The 24136-nt window shown below is 37.4% G+C and overlaps 1 protein-coding gene across 2 annotated transcripts in view; it reads left to right on the top strand.

Annotated features, from left to right (window-relative positions):
• CSTPP1 (centriolar satellite-associated tubulin polyglutamylase complex regulator 1) overlaps positions 1-24136 on the top strand; it is a 198197-nt gene that overhangs the window by 81302 nt on the left and 92759 nt on the right. For both annotated transcript variants that reach the window (XM_055309433.1, XM_055309442.1), the window contains exon 3: positions 8540-8670. In XM_055309433.1, the coding sequence (XP_055165408.1) occupies positions 8540-8670 (131 nt within the window). The remainder of the gene's footprint in view (positions 1-8539; positions 8671-24136) is intronic.

The following is a 24136-nucleotide window of genomic DNA, read 5'->3' as shown; positions in this document are numbered from 1 at the left end:
GGCAGAGAGAGAAGCAGGCTCCATGCAGGGAGCCCAATGTGGGACTCAATCCCGGGTCTCCAGGATCATGCCCTGGGTCAAAGGCAGCATTAAACCACTGAGCCACCTGGGCTGCCCTATAATAGCATCTAAAAGAATTAAACACTTAGGGATACATTTTTTTAAGAGTTTATTGATTTATTAGAGAGAGAAGGAGCACACATGTGATTGGTGAGAGGGGCAGAGGGAAAGGGAGAGATTCTTAAGCAGACTCTGTATTGAGCATGGAACTTGATGTGGGGCTTGATCCCATGACCCTGATATCATGACCTGAGCCAAAACCCACTCAGAGGGTTCATCCACTAAGAGTTGGATGCTTAACCCACTGAGTGATCCAGGCACCCCAGGCATAAATTTAATCAAGAAAGCAAAAGATTTGCACACTGAAAACTACAAAACACTCCTGAATGAAATCTAAAAATCAGATTAAATGGATAGACATCCTGTGTTTATGAGGAGGAAGACTTTTAACATTGTTTAAGATGTCAGTACTATCTAAAGAAATCTGCAGATTCAACACAATTTCTACCAAAATTCCAACAGACTTTTCACAGAAATAGAATAGCTGATCCTCAAATTCATATGGAATTGCAAGGGGGTTCAGAAAGCCAGGACAATCTTAAAAAAGAAGAATGGAGTTGGAAGACTCAAACTTCCTAACTTTGAAACTTAATACAAAACTACAGTACTGTAAACAGTATGCATTGGCATAAAGACAGACATATAGACCACTGGAATAGAATAGAGAGCCCAGAAACAAACCTTTGTATGTATGGTCGGTTGATTTTCAACAACATCATTACATTTCACTGGGGAAATGACTATTCAATGAAATGACTATTCAACAAATCTTTCCAGCGGAGGGGTGGTGCTGGGGAAATTAGATATTCACATACAAAGGAAGGGAGTTGACTCCTACCTTTTGCATTATATAAAAATTAACTCAATGTGCTTACGTGACTCAGTTGGAGCTGGCTCTTGATTTCAGCACCAGTCATGATCTCAGGGTCCTGGGATTGAGCCCTGCATCAGGCTCCACACTCAGCAGGGAGTCTGCTTGAAGATTCCTTTTCTCCTTCTCTCTTTGCCCCTCCCTCTCGCTCTCTCTCTCTCTCTAAAATAAATAAATCTTTTAAAATAATAATAATTAATTCAAAATGGATCAAAGACCTAAATTTAAGAGCTAAAACTATGAAACAATGAGAAGAAAACAAATGTTTTTATAGCATTGTAATTGGTTATCACACCAAAATCATGGGGAACAAAAGAAAAAAAATCAGTAAAATGGACTTCATCAAAATTAGGAACTTTTTTCTTTTTAAAGATTTATTTATTTATTTATTTATGATAGACAGAGAGAGAGAGAGAGAGGCAGAGACACAGGCAGAGGGAGAAGCGGATTGTGCCCTGGGCCAAAGGCAGGTGCCAAACCGCTGAGCCACCTAGGGATCCCCAAAATTAGGAACTTTTTGTGCATCAAAATGTACTATCAGGAAGGCAAGAAGCCAATCTGCAGAATAAGAGGAAATATTTTCAAATTATATATCCGAAAAGGGATTCATATCCAGAATATATAATGATCTCCTACAACTCAACAACAAAAAGTTATTAAAAAATGGGCAATGAACTTAGACATTTCTCCAAAGAAGATACACATATGTGCAATAAGTACATGAAAAGATGATCAGCCCATCATTACTCATTGAAGAAATACAAATCAAAACCAGAATGAGATTCTACTTCACACCTACTACCATGATTATTAAAAAAATAGAAAAAGATTTTGGTGAGGATTAGAACCCTTTTGCATTGATGTGAGAATATAAAATGGTGCAGCTACTGGGGAATACAGTTTGGTAGTTCCTCAAAAGATTAAATATATAATTCCACTTCTGGGTATATACACAGAAGAAAGCAGGATATCTGAAGAAGAGATATTTGTATACCAATGTTTATAGAAGCATTATTCATAATAGCCAAAAGGTAGAAAAAAATCCATGTGTTCATCAGCAGATGAATAAATAAACAAATGTGGCATATACATACAACGGAATATTATTTATCCTTAAAAAGGAATGAAATTTTATTAATCCCAACATGGGTGGACCTTAAAAACTTGGTGAAATAAGCCAGGGGCACCTGGGTGGCTCAGGTGGTTGGGTGGTCATTTTTAGTTTCCGCTCAGGTTACGGTCTTGAGGTTATAGGATCAAGTCCCACTTCAGGCTCAGCAATCAGTATAGAGTCTGCTTGAGATTCTCTTCCTCTCCCTCTTCCTCCCTGCCTGCCCCTCCCTCTGCTTGTGGGCATGTGTGTGTGCTCTCTCTTTAAAATAAATGAATGAATGAATCAATGAATAAATAAGTCAGTCAGTCACTTTTAAAGTGAGGGAAAAATACCATACAGCTCCACTTATAAGATGTACCTAGAATAGACAAATGCATCGAGAGGGAGGGTACAGTAGAGGTTACCAACATTTAGGGGGAAGGTGGAAGGAGGAATTACTGTCTAGTGTATATAGGATTTTTGTTGAGGATAATGATAAAGTTCTCTGAATGGGTAATGGTAATGGTTAACAGCATTGTGAATGTATTTAAGCCACTGAATTGCACACTTACAGTAGTTAAAATGATAAATATCATGATTAAAATAATAAGTATTACAAGCATTTTACCATATTAAAATTTTTTCAATTTAATAAGACAGAAGTCAAATTCTAGAAAATAGTATCAGAAGATAAGAAAAGTGCTCATAAGTTATTTAGAGTGTGCTTTGGTTCTTGTCTTGCTTTGGAGAGGAATAAAAATAACGAGCGACTTGATATTTTTAAAAATGTGTACCTACTAATTTGAAAAGATATATGCATCCATGTTTATTTAGCATTATTTAGAATAGCCAAGATATGGAAGCAACCTAAGTGTCCATCAGTACATGAAAGGATAAAGAAGGTATGGTTTATATATACAATGGAATATTACTCAGCCATTAAAAAATAGAAATAAATCTTGTCATTTCTGACAACAGGGATGAACCTACAGGGTATTACGCTAAGTGAAATAATTCAGAGAAAAAGAAATACTGTGTGATTTCAATTATATTTGGAATCTAAAAAACAAAACAAGTGAACAAACACACATACACTATAGAGAGTAAGATGGAGTCTCTCATGTCAAGCAGAGGCCTATGTCCAGCAATGATGCAAAAAGCTAAGGGTTCTGAAGCTATCAGATATCACCAAGACCACACCAACTGACAACACCCCAGAACTGGTAACAAGCAAAAGCAGAGGAGGTCTCCAGGGGCTCAAGACTGATTAAATCCGGGGTGGCTCAGTGGTTGAGCGTCTGCCTTTGGCTCAGGGCGTGATCCTGGAGTCTGGAATTGAGTCCCACATCAGGCTCCCTGAATGGAGCCTGCTTCTCCCCATCCCCCTGCTCTGCCTCTCTCTCTCTATCTCTCATGAATAAAACAAAAACAAAAACTTTTAAGACTCATTACATCCCTCTAAAAAGGAGGGGTTTTGCAGCAAACTGTAGACTCTCCAGACACTGACCCCTCAATGTATGACCACTTAAAAAAGGCAGCCACTGCCAATGGCTCTTCCTGATTCATCTCTGAACAGAACTGAGATCCTCCACTGCTTGAACAGAATAAGCAGAAAGTGCCTAGAGCTGATCTGGATCTGACTAAGGCCTTATTTCAACTGTGCACCCACAGACTGACTTTGCGTTTGGTTCATTAACTTCCTACCCTCTGTGTTATCTTGTTTGTTGTGTGACTTAGGTCTTGTGTTTTGCTTTGTGTGCCATGTAAGAAGCCAAGTTAATCAGATGGTGAAATGTCATTGAGTTTGGAATCCTGAACCTGCTTGATAATTATGTTAACCTTGCTTTATGACTACATAAAGTTGACAGTGTGGAAAGACATAACTTGTGTGTGTACCTTCATAGTATGCTCATGACATACACAAACAGAAACAGTTTCATAAATACAGAGAACAGACTGATAATTGCCAGAGAGGAGAAGGTGGAGGATGGGCAAAATAGGTGAAGGGGATTAAGAGGTACTATCTTGCAGTTATAAAATAAATGAGTTGCAGGGATGAAAAGTATAGTGTAGGGAATATAGTCAATAATACTGTAGTAACTTTCATGGTGGCAGATGGTGACTATACTTATCATGGTAAGCACTGTATTATATATAGAATTGTCAAAATCACTGTACTATACATATGAAACTAATATAACATTGTATGTCAACCATACTTCAGTTAAAAAAATGAAAAGTGTGTGGCTAAATATGCATATTGAATTTTTAAAAGAAATCCTAAGAAAAAAAAATAAAAATTAAAATTAAAAAAAAAAAGAAATCCTAAGAAGTTATAGATTCTTTTGTAACTTCTAATCTAATAGGGGGGGGCCGAAATAATTTAAAAAAGAAAGAAAAAGGGATCACTGGGTGGCTCAGCGGTTTAGCGCCTGCCTTCAGCCCAGGGCGTGACCTGGAGTCCTGGATTGAGTCCTGCATCCGGTTCCCTGTATGGAGCCTGCTTCTCCCTCTGCCTGTGTCTCTGCCTCTCTCTCTCTGTCTCTCATGGATAAATAAATAAAATATTTTTTAAAAAGAAAGAAAAAGGAGTACCTGGGTGGCTCAGTTGGTTTAGCATCCAACTCTTGATTTCAGCTCAGGTCGTGATCTCAGAGTCAAGAGATCAAACCCCACCTCAGGCTCCATTCTCTGTGGAATTGTTTGAGATTCTCTATCTCCATTTCCCTCTGCCCTTGCCCCTTGCTCTCTCTCTTTCTCTCAAAATAAATAAAATCTTAAAAAAAAAGAAAAGAGGGATACCTGGGTGGCTCAGTGGTTGAGCGTCTCTTTGGCTCAGGGCATGATCTCAGGTCCAGGGATCAAGTCCTGCATCAGGCTCCCTTCATGGAGCCTGCTTCTCCCTCTGCCTATGTCTCTGCCTCTCTCTGTGTGTCTCTCACGAATAAATAAATAAAATCTTAGAAAAAAGAAAAGAAAAAAAAACTTTCCTTTTTTTTAAGATTTTATTTATTTATTCGTGAGAGACACACACACACACAGAGAGAGAGAGAGAGAGAGAGGCAGAGACACAGGCAGAGGGAGAAGCAGGCTCCATGCAGGGAGCCCAATGTGGGACTTGATCCTGGGTCTCCAGGATCACACTCCCAGCCGAAGGCAGCGCTAAACCACCGAGCCACCCGGGCTGCCCCGAAAAAAACTTTCCTAATACAATAGAAAGCAGGAAAAGAAAAACAAGTCAAAGAAAAATAATTCACAGAAATGACATAAGAAGATGGCAAAAATTAAATATATATTTTTAAAACTCATACAGAGACTGTAAGATTGGGTTAAAAAAAAGAAATCTAACTATATACTACTCACAAGAGAAATATCTAAACCACAATGACCCAGGAAGATCGAAATTAAAAACATAGGAAAAGATATACCAGGCAAATACTAATCAAAGTTGGTATTGCCATATTACAATACTAATATCAGACCAAAGTCTTGGACTTCTAAAAGTTTATAAAATGTTGACCTTCACTATTTCTAGTGTGGCTGACTACAAATATAAATCTGATACTTTCTACCTGGAATTACTTATCTATTCTTTCTAATGTTTCTAAATCAACTACCAAAGGGATTTATGGAGTAATATATACTACGTGTTAGTTGATGTGATGGAGACCAAGATGAGAAAGCCTAATTACTTACTCCATAGAACTGATAGTTCTGTAGAGGATAAAAGTCCAGTAACTTTTTTTCAAAGGCAGCAGATTGTGAGTACCTTTAGAGAGTTATACATGAGGCATGATGGGAATTGGGCATGAGTGTAGAATCAGGAAGAAACTTCATGCAAAATGTGGCATTTAAGATGGTCCTGAAAAACTGGATAGAATTTTAACAGATGGAGTAGGGAAAAGTTATTTCAGGTTGAGAAGTAGTAAAGCTTTGAGCAATATGTTGTATTTTCTGCTTTTTCATTACAGCCATCTTATCTAAAAGAATTTTCACTGATTATATTATCTGTAAACTCTTTAAGTGGTTATGATCTCCATACTGACCAGCTAAATTTTTTTGGTAGTGGAAATACAACTATAAATCTTTTTGTATTCAATATTGTATATATTGTATGTCCTTGGCCAATCAGTTTTTTTAACATTCTTATTTTATAACTTCTTATGTAAATTCTTATCTGTATAATGAGTCTCAACCAAATTCTTCAATGCATAAATTATTCCCTAGTTTTATTTTTTTAAAAAAAAGATTTATTTATTTATTCAGAGAGAGAGGCAGAGGGAGAAGCAGGCTCCATGCAGGGAGCCCGACGTGGGACTTAATCCCGGGTCTCCAGGATCACACCCTGGGCTGAAGGCAGCGCTAAACCGCTGCGCCACCGGGGCTGCCCTATTCCCTAGTTTTAAATTTTTTTTTTATTTATTTATGATAGTCACAGAGAGAGAGAGAGAGAGAGAGAGAGAGAGAGAGAGAGAGAGAGAGGCAGAGACAGAAGCAGGCTCCATGCACCGGAAGCCCGATGTGGGATTCGATCCCGGGTCTCCAGGATCGCGCCCTGGGCCAAAGGCAGGCGCTAAACCGCTGGGCCACCCAGGGATCCCCTATTCCCTAGTTTTAAAAAAGATGCATATGTGGGGATATATATATATATATATATATAAGATATATATATATATATATTAAAGATTTATTTGTTTCCATTTAGAGAGAGAGAGAGAGCACGTTCGCAGGGGTGGGGCAGAGGGAGAGGGAGGGAGAGAATTTCAAGCAGGCTCCCCACTGAGGATGGAGCCCAATGCTGGCTCAAACAACTCTGAGATCATGACCCTAAGATCATGACCTGAGCTGAAACCACAAGTTGGGATGCTCAACCCACTGAGCTACCCACGTGCCCCTAAAAAATATATTTTTAGAAACCTACACTAAGGATATAATTTCACTAGTATAGTTTCTCTACAGCCCAGACTATGACCTAGACACCAGCTTTTTTCCCATTGGGGTATGAAGCATACTTTGGGACTAATTCTTTCCTGGATAGTTTCATAAATTTAAACTAGATTATTATCATTTTAGACTTCATTTGCTAGAAATGTGACCTACTCCATTTACCTGTAACAGCTCATTTGCTTTATTTTTCATTTTCCTTTGCTCAAGACAACAGCTTGCAAACTGCATGGCTAGGTTAACGCTTTCTTTGCTTTTTAAAAATTTATCTTCCAACCTAATTCTTTACCAGATGTTTTCCTCATGCTTCCTCATAGTGTCTCAGAAGTAGATTTCTACACTAGTTTTCCATGGGGAGAAGAAGAGTATGTAATTTGCTTTTTCATACAGTGTTAATATTAACAGGAAGAAGCTAACTTTATCTTAAGTGATAACATACTGTATGTTAAAGACAGGTTAGATACTTCCCTCAGAATTTGGTCAGGGAAAAGGAAAATGGAACAGATGACTCCTAAAATTTTTTCCTGTTCAGTTCAGAGATTCGGCTTTTCCCTCACTTTAAAGGTCAGTAAGTGAAAAGTGGCATTTGGAATTTCCACTGTCTTCTCTATTGCTTTGCCATCTTCAGTTTAATGCCTGCTTCTCTACAACGATTAACATATTTTCCACTCGTGATTTACTTGTTCAGGGAATTTAGGAGTTTTCTGGAACCTGAACTCTGCCTTTAGTTGTGATAATTACTGGATAATTGCCTACTCTTTGGTGGAATTTCCATTTTTAGATTACGCCAGGCCCTACAGCCTTTATTTCTTTGGCAGAAGAACCCAAAGGCAATGGAGTATATTTTTTCCCCTTCTCCAGCCCAGCTTGAACAATGACTCACTAGGGCCCTGGGACTTTGCTTCATACTCTCATTCAGGGGCTACTTTCTACCCTTGTTCTTCTTATTTGCCTTAATGTTCTATTTTAAACCTTTCATATCCTTTGGCACATGGATTTGCCTCTGAGGTTATTGTTAAAAAGGTATCCATCACCCCCAAACTGGAACAGACAATACAGTTATGTCCTCATGGGCCATGTTGTTCTTATGGCAGCTGATGGAGGTCAGAGAGAGTACAGAAATAATATCATTAAGGAAACATAATTCCAAATGTGGTAGGAGAAATGTTCTCCAAAAAGATACAAGTGCCAATGTCATCCAGTTAAAAACTGAAAGATTTCCCTCTATTTGAGATGCTTCCTTGACTGATTAAAAGTCCCTCAGTGCATATATGTGGGAGGTAAGAAACACTAAGAGGAATTGGACTCCTGGAGTTTTCAGAAGGATATGCTTATATGAAGGAATTTCTTCATTGAAAGACCTGGTCTATTCTATAGTTCAGAGTCCTGTTGGAGAAAAAAGATTTTCCTCCTTTTTGGCAAGGTTCTATGTGGTTTTTTATTTTTCATTCTGACTCTAGCCTTCCATAACTTATCATCTAATGATGATTTCTTGATTTTTCTCTTTGCAGTTTTAACAGTGTATGTCAGGGAACTCACATTCTCTTTCGGGAATTCAGCTTCATCCAAGCCACCCCTCACAATAGGGCATCATTCTTACGGGCCTTCTGGAGATGCTTCCGAACTGTGGGCAAAAATGGCGGTAAGTCTTCCCAAATTCTTTTCTGGCCTTCCTCTCTTCCTTCCAACCCTCTGTCTTTCTTTTGTTCCTATAAATCTTGTTGGAGTAAGTACTGTTTGAGGCTCTGTGAACACCTTAATTTTGAGGAGCTATCATTTTGTGTCACAGATACTGTCACCATTACTAGACCATCACATCACTAATGATGTCTGTTAGAAGCCAAGTGAAGTTCTGAGCACTTTATGGGTAGTAATTCATTTACTCTTCACAACAGTTCTCCATGGTAGGTACACTATAAGCCCCATCTTATAACTAATGAAACTATAGATCACAAGAGTTGAGTTATTGACAAGGTTATACAGCAAATGCTGGGGTGGGATTCATACACAGGCAGTCTGGCTCCAGAGCCTTTGCTCTTGGCAAATATTAAATTACCATGCAGCAAATTGAAGAAATGATGTGAATACAAAGAAGGAAACTCCTGAGGGAGTATGGAGGTAGGATGGGGACACTAATGTTAGAGAAAGGGGAGCAAGTAGATTAGAGAAGGCTCTCCTGAGAACTGGTTGTTTGGTCTAATTTGGGAAGGAAGAGTAGGAGTTTTCTACATGGATAAAGGAAAGAAGGAGGTAGAGCATGTGCTGTGGTGTAGAAGCATAAAAAACTTGGAATATTTAAGACCATGAGAAAATAGAATGACTAGAGTTTGTGAAGGAGGTTAGGGGTTAGGGTTTGTGAGATAAGCTTGTGAAGGAATAGGAGAGTCAGGTCCTGAAAAACCATTTTGCCATAAAAAAAGAAATTGGATTTTGTTCTATGGGTTAAAGGATTTTATTCTGAAGAATGGTGTGATGATATGAGTTCCAGTCATTTGAAAGACAGTAGAGAAATGGTTTTAGAGGGTGGGACACCTGACTGGCTCAGTCAGTTAAGTGTCTGCCTTCAGCTCAGGTCATGATCCCAGGGTCCTGGGATCAAGCCCTGTGTTGGGCTCCTTGCTCTGTGGGGATCCTGCTTCTTCATTTCCCTCTGCAGCTCACTCTCTGTCAAATAAATAAACAAAATCTCTAAAAGAAAAAAAAAAAGAAAAAGAAATGACTTAGAGGGTGAGTCTGGAGGCAGGGAGCATAGTTAGGAGACTTGCAGGAGTGAGAGATAATAAGAGCCAGACCTAAGGCAGCATCCATGGAAGGGGCACTTTCAGAGATAGAATCTACAGGATTTGGTGATAGGGCTTGGTATGTAAGGTAAGCAAGAAGACTTGTGATAAATTTCCAGGTAAGTGTATGGTCTGAAGCATTAAGTACACTCACAGTCTTCTTCTTTTTTTTTTTTTTTTTTTTTGATTTTATTTATTTATTCATAGAGACACAGCTAGAGAGAGAGGCAGAGACACAGGCAGAGGGAGATGCAGGCACCATGCAGGGAGCCTGATGTGGGACTAGGAGCCTTTTCAGGACCTGACTCCCGGGTCTCCAGGATCATGCCCTGGGCTGCAGGCCGTGCTAAACCGCTGTGCCACCGGGGCTGCCCCACTCAGTCTTCTTAAGTCATTGCTACCATTTGTCTCCAGAATTTTTTCATCTTCTCAAACTGAAACTTTGTACCCATTAAACAGTAACTCTCCATTCCGCCCTTCCTCCAGCCCCTGGCAAGCACCATTCTATTTTCTGTCTCTATGAATTGGACTATTCTAGGTACCTCATATTAGTGTAATCATACAATATTTATCTTTTTTGTGAGTGATTTATTTCATTTAATGTAATGTCCTCCAAATTCATGCGTGTTGTGACATGTGTTAGAATTTCTGCCCTTTTTAAGCCCGATTACTCCACTGTATGTATACATTTTGTTTCTCTGTTCATCTGCTGATGGACACTTGGGTTGCTTCTGCCTTTTGACTAATGTGAATTATTTCACATGTTAAGTTTTTGAAAAGTTGAAATTTCTTGGGTACACAATTAAAAAGCTTTATCAAGAGCAGGCAATACAGGTTAGTACAGGTTAGTTCCTAGAAATACAGATTTGGGGAAGTAGAATAAAGTTTATTAAAGTAAGATTTTCGGGATCCCTGGGTGGCGCAGCGGTTTGGCACCTGCCTTTGGCCCAAGGCGCAATCCTGGAGACCCGGGATCGAATCCCACATCGGGCTCCCGGTGCATGGAGCCTGCTTCTCCCTCTGCCTGTGTCTGCCTCTCTCTCTCTCTGTGACTATCATAAATTAAATAAATAAATAAATAAATAAATAAATAAATAAATAAATAAATAAAGTAAGATTTTCATTTCACCTTAAAATCTTTGAGAGAAGAGCTATGTGCACTAGAGAATGCAAGTCATCTTTTATTTGCTTACAGTTGATTTGGCATCTTTGATTATATTCCAAGGAAAACACTTTTTAAAAACATTGATTGAAGTAAGTATTTTTAAAGGCAGTTTCTGTAGTGATCATAACTTAAAGTAGAGGAAGGCCTAGACTATTTCCTCATTCATGTAACAGGTATTTCTGGTAGACTTCTGTGTTCCTGGTGCTGAGGGTATAGTACATAAACAGGTACACTCCCTCTATATAAAGTAGCAGTAGCTGCCAAGACTTTTTTTTCTAAAACTCCTTCCACTGTGTGTCTTATTAGATCATTTCCACTATCCTAAGAAATAAGTAAAGTATGTCCATTTTATAAATAAATTGTGTAACTCATGGAAGGGTTGCAGACTACATTAGAAAGAAAGTTGGAAATGGAACTCAGACTTGCTAATATGTTAATATGATATTTCAGTTATTTTTGTTACTCCAATAATGGCTTCTGTGACACGTAACTCAAAAGATTTTCCATCTCAATTACACTACTGAACATAAATACTTAGTGTACTGAGAATAGCATCATCTTTTTAGACTGTATGCACCTAGTGGACTCAATTTTAAGTGAACTACCTCAGAGAAACTAACCCATCAGTCTCTACATAAACAAAACTGGGAGCTCTAAGTATACAGGTAAAGTTTGTAGTATTTCATCAGAACCTGTTTTTTCCAATCATTTCCCAGGTCAGCAAATATTTATTGAATGCTCACTATATTGAATAATGGTGCTTACAGCTAGAGCTGTTTTTTTTTTTTGTGGAATAGGCACATGGAGATAGCTATAGACAGTCTTTAGATCTCTTTAATCCTTTTCCTGATTTGGAAGTAGGCCCTCTTCCAGAATTTATTTACTATCACAAGGGATCCATATAGCATTTGGACTCTGAGCAGATATAGGTTTCTTTACCTTTCTTATAGCAGCTGCCAGTGATTCATCCAGCTGCTAAGAGGAAGCAGCTCCAAGTTCTCCCTGTTTTTCCTGTGCCATAAACAAGATCTGGATTTTATCCTGGATATTTATTGTTATACTTCTTAATCAGACATCCTCTGGTTTCTTAAAAGACTAAATGCAACATTTGCATCTAGATGATCCTAAAATCTTTAGTTAAATCATTTTAATATATTCTCAATTTCTTCTGGGAAAATTTAGAACATCTTTCAGTCCTGGAGCATGTCAGTCCCCAATTTTAATCTAGAATAAGCAAAAATACTCAGAGGCAGAGTTCCAAAAGAAAGTATTAAGCTGGGATCCCTGGGTGGTGCAGCGGTTTGGCGCCTGCCTTTGGCTCAGGGCGCGATCCTGGAGACCCGGGATCAAATCCCATATCGGGCTCCCGGTGCATGGAGCCTGCTTCTCCCTCTGCCTGTGTCTCTGCCTCTCTCTCTCCCTCTCTCTGTGACTATCATAAATAAATAAAAATTTAAAAAAAAAAGAAAAGAAAAAAATAGCCTATTCTTTAAAAAAAAAAAAAAGAAAAGAAAAAAGAAAGTATTAAGCTCCATTTTTTTCAATTAGAATGTCATGTACCTGACTCCTACTCAGTGGACCTGATTCTATATTGCTATTCTGCAGATGACTCCCTTAGAACATCTTGTACATATTTTAGCATTATCAAGAAGAAACTAGGTCTTCTGGGAAACAGCAAAAGAAGAGCAGAGTTCCAGCATAACATATCTAAAAATGAAGCCACCTGTAGATAACTAAGGACCTGATCCCTTCTGGCAAGGAATCATTTATCCCAGTTTTTAGCAAGTTTAGGGATGCAGTGTCATTTCTACATGACTGAGTACTGAATGATGCTAATTTTCCTGTGTCTGAAATTCAAATAACCTCATGAAGATTGTAGTAAACCTCTTGCTCTCTAGGCAACTTTAGAATCTTGGAAGCAAAAAGATCTATCTATTCATATGTAACAAGCTTTAAAAATTCAACTCCTCACTTGGTATTTCTTTCAGTGTGCAAGTTTAATCTGAATTTCCCGAGTCTGGCAAAGATTAAAATTCCCTGAAGTAAATCTTTACTTCTGCTTAGGGATATTGGCTTAAAGAGCTATTGTCCACAGTTTATTTTTATGGTTTGTTGGAATTTAATTTTGAGCTTTGTGCTTTTACAAATTTTATTTATATATACATAATATATACATATATATGTATAATATGTATATATATAATATGTATAATATATGTATAATATGTATAATACATATATAATATAATAATATACATATATATGTAATTTATATATATATGTAATTTTTCCCCATTTAATAAAAGAATGAGAGTTACTTCCTCTTCTGCCCATGAAGAAGTACTTACTAGGGAATTGTCCTCCTGCCATAAACAACTAAAAATTCAGACAACGTATCTAAAACAACTCTTCCAGACATTGAACAGTTAATCTGGAACTGTGGACTTTAAGAGGCAACTGCCAAGCAACAGTACGGGAGAGGAGATCCAAAGAGCCTAGCAGTCTTACCGAGTTGAGGAGGCAGAGATTGGGATTTGGAGAGGCCAAGGTGGCCAGAATTTGCAGGGCAGAGTACCAAAGAGGAAGGAGTTGCTTAGTAAGCTCCAGAGAGCATCAAGCAGGTATTTGAATCTCTGGCCACAAACTCTGCACATGTGTGGGTTGGAAAAAGAACCACCAGAAAACAGTAGGCCAAACAATTCCTGGACTATATACAGGGCTAGGAATAGTTCATACTGCTACCAGCCAAAGCGGAGAAACCTCAAAGTACAAAGGGCATTGACACTGGATAGAGCCCTTGGCAGCTTAAAAACAAAAGATTAAACTGGTCTATCTGCAACTAACTTAGCTGAATACCAGAACAAAATTCAGTATTCCTTAAAGGAACTTAATAAAATCTAACACTCAATAACATAAAATCCACAAGGTCTGACATCGGATTAAAAATTACCAGACATTAGAAGAAACAGGAATGTATGACCCATAACCAGGAGAAAAAAAATCAATCAGTAGAAACACAGACCCACATAACCAGGAGAAAAAAATCAATCAATCAATCAGTAGAAACACAGTAGAAACATATGCTCAAGTGTGTGAAGGAAAACATAACTATGATTAGGAGATAAATGGAAGATGTTAAAAAGATCCAAATGGGATTTCTAGACATAAAAAATACAATATCAAGAATGAAAATGATAGCAGTGAACATTTATGAAGTTTTCTCATATGCGGAGTATCTCATTTTTCTCCACAACAATCCTGTGTGTTAGGTAGATACTTTTATTATCACTTCTGCACAGAATATGAAACTGAGATTCAGAAAGTTAAAGAAGATCTAGTAAGTGAAAACACTGTTGCTGAAGAAGCCAGAAAGCTGACAAGAGGAAGCGTGTTTTAATGTGTTCTCCATTAGACAATGTGTAATATGCTTGAAATACAACTGAGTAAGTGACAATATGTGCCTTTAAGGGGCTCACATTCCAGTAAAGTAGTCTAGAAATAGTTTCCCCAGAGTGTAAGTGATCATTAAAGCCGTGTATAAGATTCAGTGATGGTACAAGGAAGGAAATAGTTCTGCAGGGTTGGGAAAGGCTATAAAATAGACAGTTGGGATAGATCTTGGAGTAGTAGAAAGCTGTTCAACAAATAAGGAGTACATTCTAACAAGAAAAAAACAAGGTTTTTGAAAGTATGATGATATGAAACAACATGGTTCCTGTAGGACACCGTAAGAAGTTAATTGTGGCTGGTGCTTAGTACATAAAAAAAAAAAAAAACCATCATCCCAGCCAGTCCATAGAATCTTAGCAATTTGTATGGTATTTTTACATATGAGATTGGCAAAAGCATGGAAAAATCCAAGGGAAGGCAGGTGACAAGATCAGTTAGAAGCCAATACAATAGAACAGGAAGTGGCAGGGAGATAAAGAGCTATTTAAGACTGATTTGACTGGACTTGGGATTGATTGGGTGTAGGAGAGAAGAGTCAAGAATGAATGCCAGAATCTAAAATATTGCCAATTTCTTTCCTCCCTTTCTTTTTCCTTTCCCTTTTTTTCCCCCAATGCTTTCACTTTTTGTTTTATTCTGAATTCACTGTGATTGTCTTCATAGTCTAGGTATATTCATTCATTCAACAAACATGTATGTATTAGTTGCTAGTGATAAAGCAGTAAGTGGAACTGAAATTCCTGCTTTCATGGAGTTTGTGGTCTGTAATCAGAGATTTGGGGGAAAAATCCTTGCGTTTATGAAAGAAGATCACACTCGGAATCAGAGATTTGCAGTCAGTCTCTATAATGATATGATAAAAATGATTTTTCCTAAAATAGCTAATGTTATGGTGGTTAAAGTGATCTCAAGGGAAAATGCAGACAATTAAGGTTGAAATAAAGCTTCTGGTCTGACTTCTGTATATAACTGCCTCAAACTTCCACCTGATTTTCTGTTACTAATCCTCATCCTCACCACTAAAAACCATTCTGTGAGGATTATCAGTGTTTACTTCAAGAGTGAGTGACTGTCTTGTTTGAAATATTAAAGAACTTTTGTTACTTTTGTCATTTTTTAAACAAATAAACAAAAATCCTTCCATGTAATCTCTTCAGTCCTGTGGTTTTCCCTGGCCTGTCCTCTGTACCTGCTCCCACCAGAGCTCCATGGCTCTGTATGTGTTCCAGAAACCTGCCGTGGCCAATAAACAACTTCTTGAATCCTCAGTTCCTGGTGCCTATCTCTCGTTTTACTTATATCTTCTCAATTCTAAGTTTCTTTTTCCATTTTTACTTCCTTCTTCAAAACCTTTTCTCCAGGGAGAACGTTGACCTGTGCTGTCACCTCCAGTCATTCACCTCACTACCTCCAGTAACTTTAATCTTTCCCTCTTTTTAATGTTCCTTTATTTTTTTCTATTTCAGTTATTTGGGACTATCACACATGTCACACAAGGATTCCCGGAATGCTTTTGTCACCACCTTGTTTCCCACCCAACCCTCTTCACCCTCCATGCATAATACCCTTAGGTTGCTAACCTCTCTTTATCCTTGTACATCTCAGTTTAAAGGTCAGCTCCTTAAAGGATCTTTTTTGCCCCTCTCTTCCTTATCTGAATTAGATCCTTCATTATTCTTTTGAAAATCATCCCGTATTTTTTAGTCATACCGTTTGTTACAGTTTCTAAGTGTTTTTTGGATGACTCTTTACTTAATGTCCATCTCCCTTATTAAACTGTAAGCTTGATGAGGGCAAGAACCTTGTTTGTTTTGCCAATAACTATATTCTTAGCACCTAACATATGTAAACAGTTTCTTTTTTGTTATTTAATATGAAGGCTCACCACTTCCCAGTCACTATTCAATAATCTGTGAATAATAAATAAATTATATTATCTTCTCTTATATTAGAGGGTAAGGTTGGTTTTGAAAGACCTTTATACTCTTTTCAGTTTTGTGTAGGAGCCTTGATTTAAAATAGTAACAGTTACTCCTTATTTTTTTTTAAGATTTAATTTATTTATTCATGAGAAACACAGAGAGAGAGGCAGAGACATAGGCAGAAGGAGAAGCAGGCTCCCTGTATGGAGCCTGATATGGAACTTGATCCCAGGACCCCGGGATTGTGCCCTGAGCCAAAGGCAGATGCTCAACCACTGAACCACTCAGGCATCCCAATAGCTAGCTACTCCTTATTGATCACATACTATAGGCAAGGCACTAAACTTCACATTCAAAGTGCCCCACTAAAAACTGACCCCTTCAAACTATACAATAACAGTTGACACCTGATTAAAATAATATTTAGTACCCTCTGGTGCTTCCAAATAAAGATTAAAAGATTTAGATCTTGATTTGTATGCAAACTTTATTTTTATTTTCATTTTTGAGAGAGAGAGAGAATGTGAGGGAGGAGGGGAAGGCAAAGAGGGAGACAGAATCTTAAGCAGGTTCTACATCCAGTACTGAGCCAAAGTCAAGAGTTAGATGCTTAACCAACTGAACCACCCATGCATCCCAGGATCTGCATGCAAACTTTAAACATTGGTGAGGATCTGGGGATCCCTGGATGGCTCAGCGGTTTGGCACCTGCCTTCAGCCCAGGTCGTGATCCTGTGGTCCCAGGATTGAGCCCCACATCAGGCTCCCTGCATGGATCCTGCTTCTCCCTCTGCCTGTCTCTCTCTCTCTCTCTCTCTCTCTCTCTGTCTGTGTGTGTGTGTGTGTGTCTCATGAATAAATAAATAAAATTTTTAAAAAATAAAATAAAAAAATAAACATTGGTGAGGATCTAACTAGTACTGCCTCCTTTTCTTTTGTATTCCGAATTGTGCCTTTATGCTCTGAAGAAATCACAAACTAGCAGTCAGCTGACTACACGTGCCTTGGCCTGCAGTTATGTTTTCTTTGGCTAGCAATGTTAAAAATAATTTTGGGGGGCTCCTGGGTGGCTCCGTTGGTTAACTGTACAACTCTTGATCTCAGCTCACATCTTCATCTCAGGATAGTGAGTTCAAGCTCTGCATTGGGTTCTGCACTGGGTGTGGAGCCTACTTAGAAATAATTAGATGCCAACATTTAACATAAAAATCTCAATTCAGGGCAACCCGGGTGCTTCAGTGGTTTAGTGCTGACTTTGGCCCAGGGCGTGATCCTGGAGACCCAGGATCAAGTCTCGCATCGGGCTCCCTGCATGGAGCCTGCTTCTCCCTCTGCCTGTGTCTCTGCTCTCTTTCTCTCTCTTTCTCTTTCTCTCTCTCTCTCTCTCTCTCTCTCTCTGTGTGTGTGTGTGTGTGTCTCATGAATAAATAAATAAATAAATAAAATCTTTATTAAAAAATCTCAATTCAATTTCACTTAAAGAATGGAAAATTATCCCAATACCATGTCCACATTCCAATAGAAAGGCAGTTTGCCAGGGTGAAGGTACAGCTGCTCCCTTTATATAGGGCATGTGGTGGCCTCAGATTTACCACCATCCCCAGCTGCCTTGCTTCATCTGCTTACGTTTCCTGCCTGGCCTCTGTAGGCATTTGAGTTTGCTACCATTGCTAGAACTTCTTGGTTCATTTATAATCATTTGAAAGGTAGAGTTACACTATTAATTCAGAATGAGGAGTCAGGAACTTATTCCTCTACTAGATTCTCTTTCTCTTTTCTCTTTGTTATCTTGATGTCTCAAAAATTTTAGAATTGAAAGGGACTTTAGAAGTCATCTTGTCTTGAAACTCTGACTAAGGGTCTTAAAATATACTTATCCCTTGATTGTGGTAAAATATACATAACATAAAATTTACCATTCTAACCACTTTTTAAATGCAGAAATCTTTTTTTTTGGTGATAAAATACAAATAACATAAAATTTAACATTTTTGCCTATTTTTAAAGATTTTATTTATTTGAGAGAGAGAGCATGACCAGGGGATTGGGAGAGATAGTGGGAGAACCCAACACAGGCTCCATACCAGGAACCTGAGATCATGACCTGGCCCGAAGGCAGACACTTAACTGACTGAATGAACCATCCAGGCAACGCCATTTTAATCATGTTTAAATGCACAGTTCAGTGGCATTAACTACATTCACACTGTTGTGCAACTATCGCAGCCAACTTTTTTTTTCTTTTTTCATCTTCCTAAACTGAAACATTTTTACCCATTAAAAAAATTACTCTCCATTTCCCCTTCCTCTAGCTCCAAATAATCAGTATTTTATTTTCTGTCTCAATGTCTTTGACTATTCTAGGTATCCCATATAGGTGGAGTTATACAATATTTGTCCCTTTGTGTCTGGCTTATTTCACTAAGCGTGATGTTTTCACGGTTCATCCATGTAGCATGTGTCAGAATTTTTCTTTTCTATCTATTGTATGTATAGATCATATTTTGTTTATCCGTTCATCTGTCAACAGACACTTGGGTTGCTTCTACCTTTTGGTTATTGTGAATAACACTGTTATGAACATGGGTGTATGAGTATCTGTATAAGTCCCTGTCTTTGATTCTTGGCCATATACTTAGGAGTAGAATTGCTTGATCATATGATCATAATTCTATGTTTAACTTTTTTAGGGAATTGCCACACTGTTTTTCACAGTGGCTTCACCATTTTACATTTTTACAAGAAACTGACAAGGGTTCCAGTTTCTCCAGATCCTCAACACTTCCTATCACTTGCTATTTCCTGTTATTTTGATAAAAGGCATCCAAATGGGTATAAAGTAGTATCTCATTGTTTTGTTTTGCATGTCCCCAATGAGTAATGAGGTTGAACATCTTTTCATATTGGCTATTGGGTTTTTTGGTGGTTTTTTTTCTTACAAGTTATGTTTTAAAAAATTTCTTTTAATTCCAGTGTAGTTAACATAGAGTGTAATTTTAGTTTCAGGTATACAATATAGTGATTCATGGGACGCCTGGGTGGCTCAGTCAGGCATCTGCCTTTGGCTCAGGTCATGATCCTGGGGTCGTGGGATCGAGTCCCCACATCAGGCTCTCTGCTCAGCAGAGTCTGCTGCTCTCTCTGCCTGCTGCTCCCCTTGCTTGTGCTTACTCTCTCTCTCTCTAATAAGTAAATAAAATCTTAAAAAAATATATAGTGATTCAGCAGTTCCATATATTACTCAGCTCTCATCAAGATAAGTGTACTCTTAATCTGGTTCACTTATTTCCTCCAGTTAAGAGTCTGTGTCCTGATTTGTCTCTCTTTCTTCCTCCTTTGCTCCTTTGTTTTGTTTCTTAAATTATACATGTAAGTGAAATTATATAGTATTTGTCTTTAACTTATTTCCTTTATCATAATTCTTTCTAGTTTGAAAATGGCAAGATTTCATTATTTTTTATGGCTGAATAATATTCTATTTTGTGTATGTGTATGTGTGTACATATATATAGGTATATACATCATTTTTGTTCACTCATCTTTGGATGGACATTTAGTTTGCTTCCATAATTTGGCTATTGTAAATAATTCTGCAATAAACATAGGAGTATATATATATATATATCCCTTTGAATTAGTGTTTTTGTGTTCTTGGGGTAAATGCCCAGTAGTGTGATTACTGGATTGTAGGGCAGTTCTATTTTTAATTTTTTGAGGATCATCCATATTGTCTTCCACAGTGGATACAATAATTTGCATTCCTAACAACAGTGTGCAAGGGTTCCTTTTAATCCATATCCTTATCAACTTGTTTCTTGAGTTTTCGATTTTAGCCATTCTGACAGGTGTGAGTTGTAAGGTGATATCTCATAGTGGTTTTTATTTGCATTTCCCTGGTGATGAATGATGTTAAACATCTTTTCACATATCTGTTGGCTATCTCTATGTCTTCTTTGGACAAATGTGTAAGTCTTTGCCATTGAATAACATTGTTTTTTTGTTGTTGAGCTGTGGGAGTTCTTTATATATTCTGGATATGAATCTCTTATCAGATAAATGATTTGAAAATATTTTCTCATTCTGCAGATTGTCTTCTTGCCCTCTTAATGGTATCCTTTGATGCACAAGGTCTTAATTTTGATGAAGCCCAATTTATCTACTTTTTCTTTTGTTCTCAACACTTTTGGTGTTATATCTATGAAATCATTGTCAAATCCAGTGTCATGAATATGTTGGGTTGTTTCCTTCTAAGAGTTTTATAATTTTAGCTCTTAACGTCTTTGATGCATTTTGAATTAATTTTTATATAAAGACAAATTATAGGTCAACTTCCTAGTTTCCCCAGCACCACTTGCTGGAAAGACTTGTTGAGTAGTCCTTTCCCCAGTGAATGATACCTTTGTGGAGAGTCAATTGACCATACATGTGAAGACTTTTTTAGGGCTCTCTATTCTATTCCAATGGTTTATATGTCTATCTTTATGCCATACCATACTGTTTTAAGTACTGTAGCTTTATACTAAGTTTCAAAGGTAGGAAGTTTGAGTTTTTGACTTAATTCTTTTTCAAGAGTATTCTGACTACTCAGGGCCCCTTGCGACTCCATATAAATTCAAGGATCACCTATTCCATTTCTGGTAAAAAGTCTGTTGGGATTTTGTTAGGGATTGTGTTGAATTTGTAGATTTCTTTGGATACTATTGACATCTTTTTTTTTAAGATTTTATTTATTTATTCATGATAGAGAGAGAGAGAGAGAGAGAGAGAGAGAGAGGCAGAGACACAGGCAGAGGGAGAAGTAGGCTCCATGCAGGAACCTGATGTGGGACTGGATCCCAGGTCTCCAGGATCGCGCCCTGGGCCAAAGGCCAGCACCAAATCGCTGAACCACCCAGGGATCCCTACTATTGACATCTTAACAATGTTAATTTTTCTATTAAATAACAAAAACTCAACCAAGTGAATTTTATTTTTTATTTATTTATTTTTTTTAACCAAGTGAATTTTAAAGATCTAATTGGCTCTATTAATAGATTCATAGAAGTGCTGGGTGGCTCAGTTGGTTGAGCATCCATCTCTTGGTTTTGGTTCAGTTCTTGATCTTAGGGTCATGGGATTGAGCCCTGAGTCAGGCTCCATGCTCAGTGTAGGGTCTGCTTTTCCCTCTCCCTCCCCCTTTACCCTGCCCCCCTCATTTGCATGTACTTTCTCGAAAATAAATAAATAAAATTTAAAAATAGATTCATGAATGAGGCAGCATCCCATCTAGCAAGTAGAGGAGAGTTTCATCAAATGACTGAAAAAGAAAGTTTTTAAAGCTAAAGAGGGAGAAGAAAAAAAAGAAATTATAAGTGAAGATTCCACTGTTTAGGCAAGGGTCACCCTCCTAAGGGGAATAGAAGACGCCTATCAGTAAATTTTCTCATACTGACCAGATAATAAGTGGAACTGTTATTCCTGGTTTCCTTCTCACACTTTTCATTGCTACTTTATGGAAATGTAGTTGGTTTTTGTTTGTTGATTTTTTATCCTCCATCTTTGCGAAATTCATTTATTAGTTGTAATGATGTGTATGTTTTTGGGTGACAGAGAGATTTTTAAGGTTTGCTACACAGAAGATGATGTCATCTTCAAATAGAGACAGTTTTACCATTTCCTTTCCAGTTTGGATGTCTTTTATTTCTTTTTCTTACCTTATTGCTCTGGTTAGAACTTTCTGTTCTGTGTTGAGTGGAAGTGGCAAAAGCAGGCATCCTTGTCTTGTTCCTGATGTTGGGGGAAAGCTTTCCAGTATTTAGTTTTGATATAAAAGCTTGTCAAGAAAATTGTGATTCACACAGATAATTAGCTGCAGATACTTAGAGCTTTGTTTTTTAGCATCTTGACATCTAGTCAGGTTTTGGTTTTTTTGTTTGTATTTTGGTTAAACTGAATTAGTTTAGTTATATGTCTAAATATTCAAAAAAGGAGTGATAGTAAATTATTTTTGTTAAAGCTGAGCAACTAATGTGTCTGACAATTGCTCACATTCCTAACTGATGAATAATCACTTTGGAGAAATCAATTAACAATTGTCAAAAATAAAAAAAATAAAAGTAAAAATAAAAATAAAAAACAAAAACAATTGTCCCAGCAAGGGACACCTGTGTGGCTCAGTGGTTGAGCATCTGCCTTTGGCTCAGGTCGTGATTCTGGGGTCCTGGGATCAAGTCCCACATTGGGCTCCCTGCAGGGAGCCTGCTTCTTCCTCTGCCTGTGTCTCTGCTTCTCTCTGTGTGTCTCCATGAATAAATAAATAAAATATTTTTTAAAAATTGTCCCAGCTAGTTTAAAACTTTTTTATGTGGGGAAAAATAAATATGTCTTAAAACATTATGTATGAGTTGATTAGTGATGTTATTTCTTAAAATGAGATATCTCAGAAGCTTCTATGGATTGAATTGTATGCCCCAAAATTCGTATGTTGAAGCCTTAACCCAGGGTGACTACATTTGGACGCAGGGCCTATAAGGATATAATTTAGGTTATATGAAGTCATTAAGGTAGGGCCCTGATCTGAAAGGATTAGTGTCCTTATAAGAAGAGACATCAGAGAGCCTGTGTCCTCTCTTTGCCATGTAGGGACACTGCCCCTGCTAGCTCCTTGATCTTGGACTTCTAGTCTTCAGAACTGGGAGAAAATACCTTTCTGTTGTTTAAACAATCCAGTCTGCGGTAATGTTACAGCAGCTCAAGCAGATTAATATCAAGGACATCTTTTTACTCACAGTTTCAGCTCAGAGAAATTAATTTTGTTTTGCATGCTGAGTCCAAATTCTGTTTTGATTTATCACTAACATTTTATTTGAGGCCATGAGTATGGCAATGTTGTAAGTCATTGAACTATTTGATTTATCTAACATATTGGCAAGATTTCCAAGTTCATAAACCTATATTTAATGAATTTATTTAAGGTAGAAGTAATAGCAATTGATTTTATTTGACTATTGTTCTGACAGTTCCCTTATGTCTGTTAGAAAACTTTAGTATAAAAGAATAAATTCTGGTATCACTACTGACATCTCTGCAAATAACTCTGAAAGGTCTACAATCTAAAAGTCTTATCCTAATAAAATTGACAGTCCATATTAATTTGTATAATATTTATCCTATAGTGTTTTGAAAAAATGCTTGCCTGATTTTAACTGCTAGTGCTTATCTAACACAACATCTGAGGACATTTTAGTGCCTTGCCTTTGTATGATCCACTACTCCATGAATTTTTTCTACCATTACTTTTCTAGTCCCAGTTCAAACATGACTACATTTTTACGATTTTAGTATCTTAACACTTGAAGACTTTTATTTTGTAATTATCAAACATTTTATAAAGTAATCTACTTTGTTTGGTTCCATAACCACATCATATAGAAGCAAGTAAGAGGAGGACTTGTTAACATCTGTACTCTCACCCAGAAGAATTTAAAGATTTTATGTAACCTCAGCCTTTATGTCAATATAGTCTTGAATTAAAAAGAAATGAAAACAAGCAGGGCAGACAAAACGGTTTCTAATCAGTGGCATAATTACAAGTTCAAATATATATATATATTGTGGAGCAGGAGAAGCTCCACAGTGAGTTAACCTGAAAGCATAGGTTGGTTGTGTCTATATAATAAAATTTACTATGTGAAAGATTTAGTGTGCATTTATTTTGTTTTTTTCATAGGTTTTAAATAAAGATATAGTTTTAGTAATAAAAATATTAAAATTAAACATTTGTAGAACCTTATAAATGCCTCTGAAGAATTC

Source organism: Nyctereutes procyonoides, unplaced genomic scaffold (genome assembly GCF_905146905.1).
Source record: "Nyctereutes procyonoides isolate TBG_1078 unplaced genomic scaffold, NYPRO_anot_genome, whole genome shotgun sequence".
NCBI lineage: Eukaryota > Metazoa > Chordata > Mammalia > Carnivora > Canidae > Nyctereutes > Nyctereutes procyonoides.
Note: the sequence above shows the minus strand (reverse complement) of the source record. Positions and strands in the feature narration are given on the sequence as shown.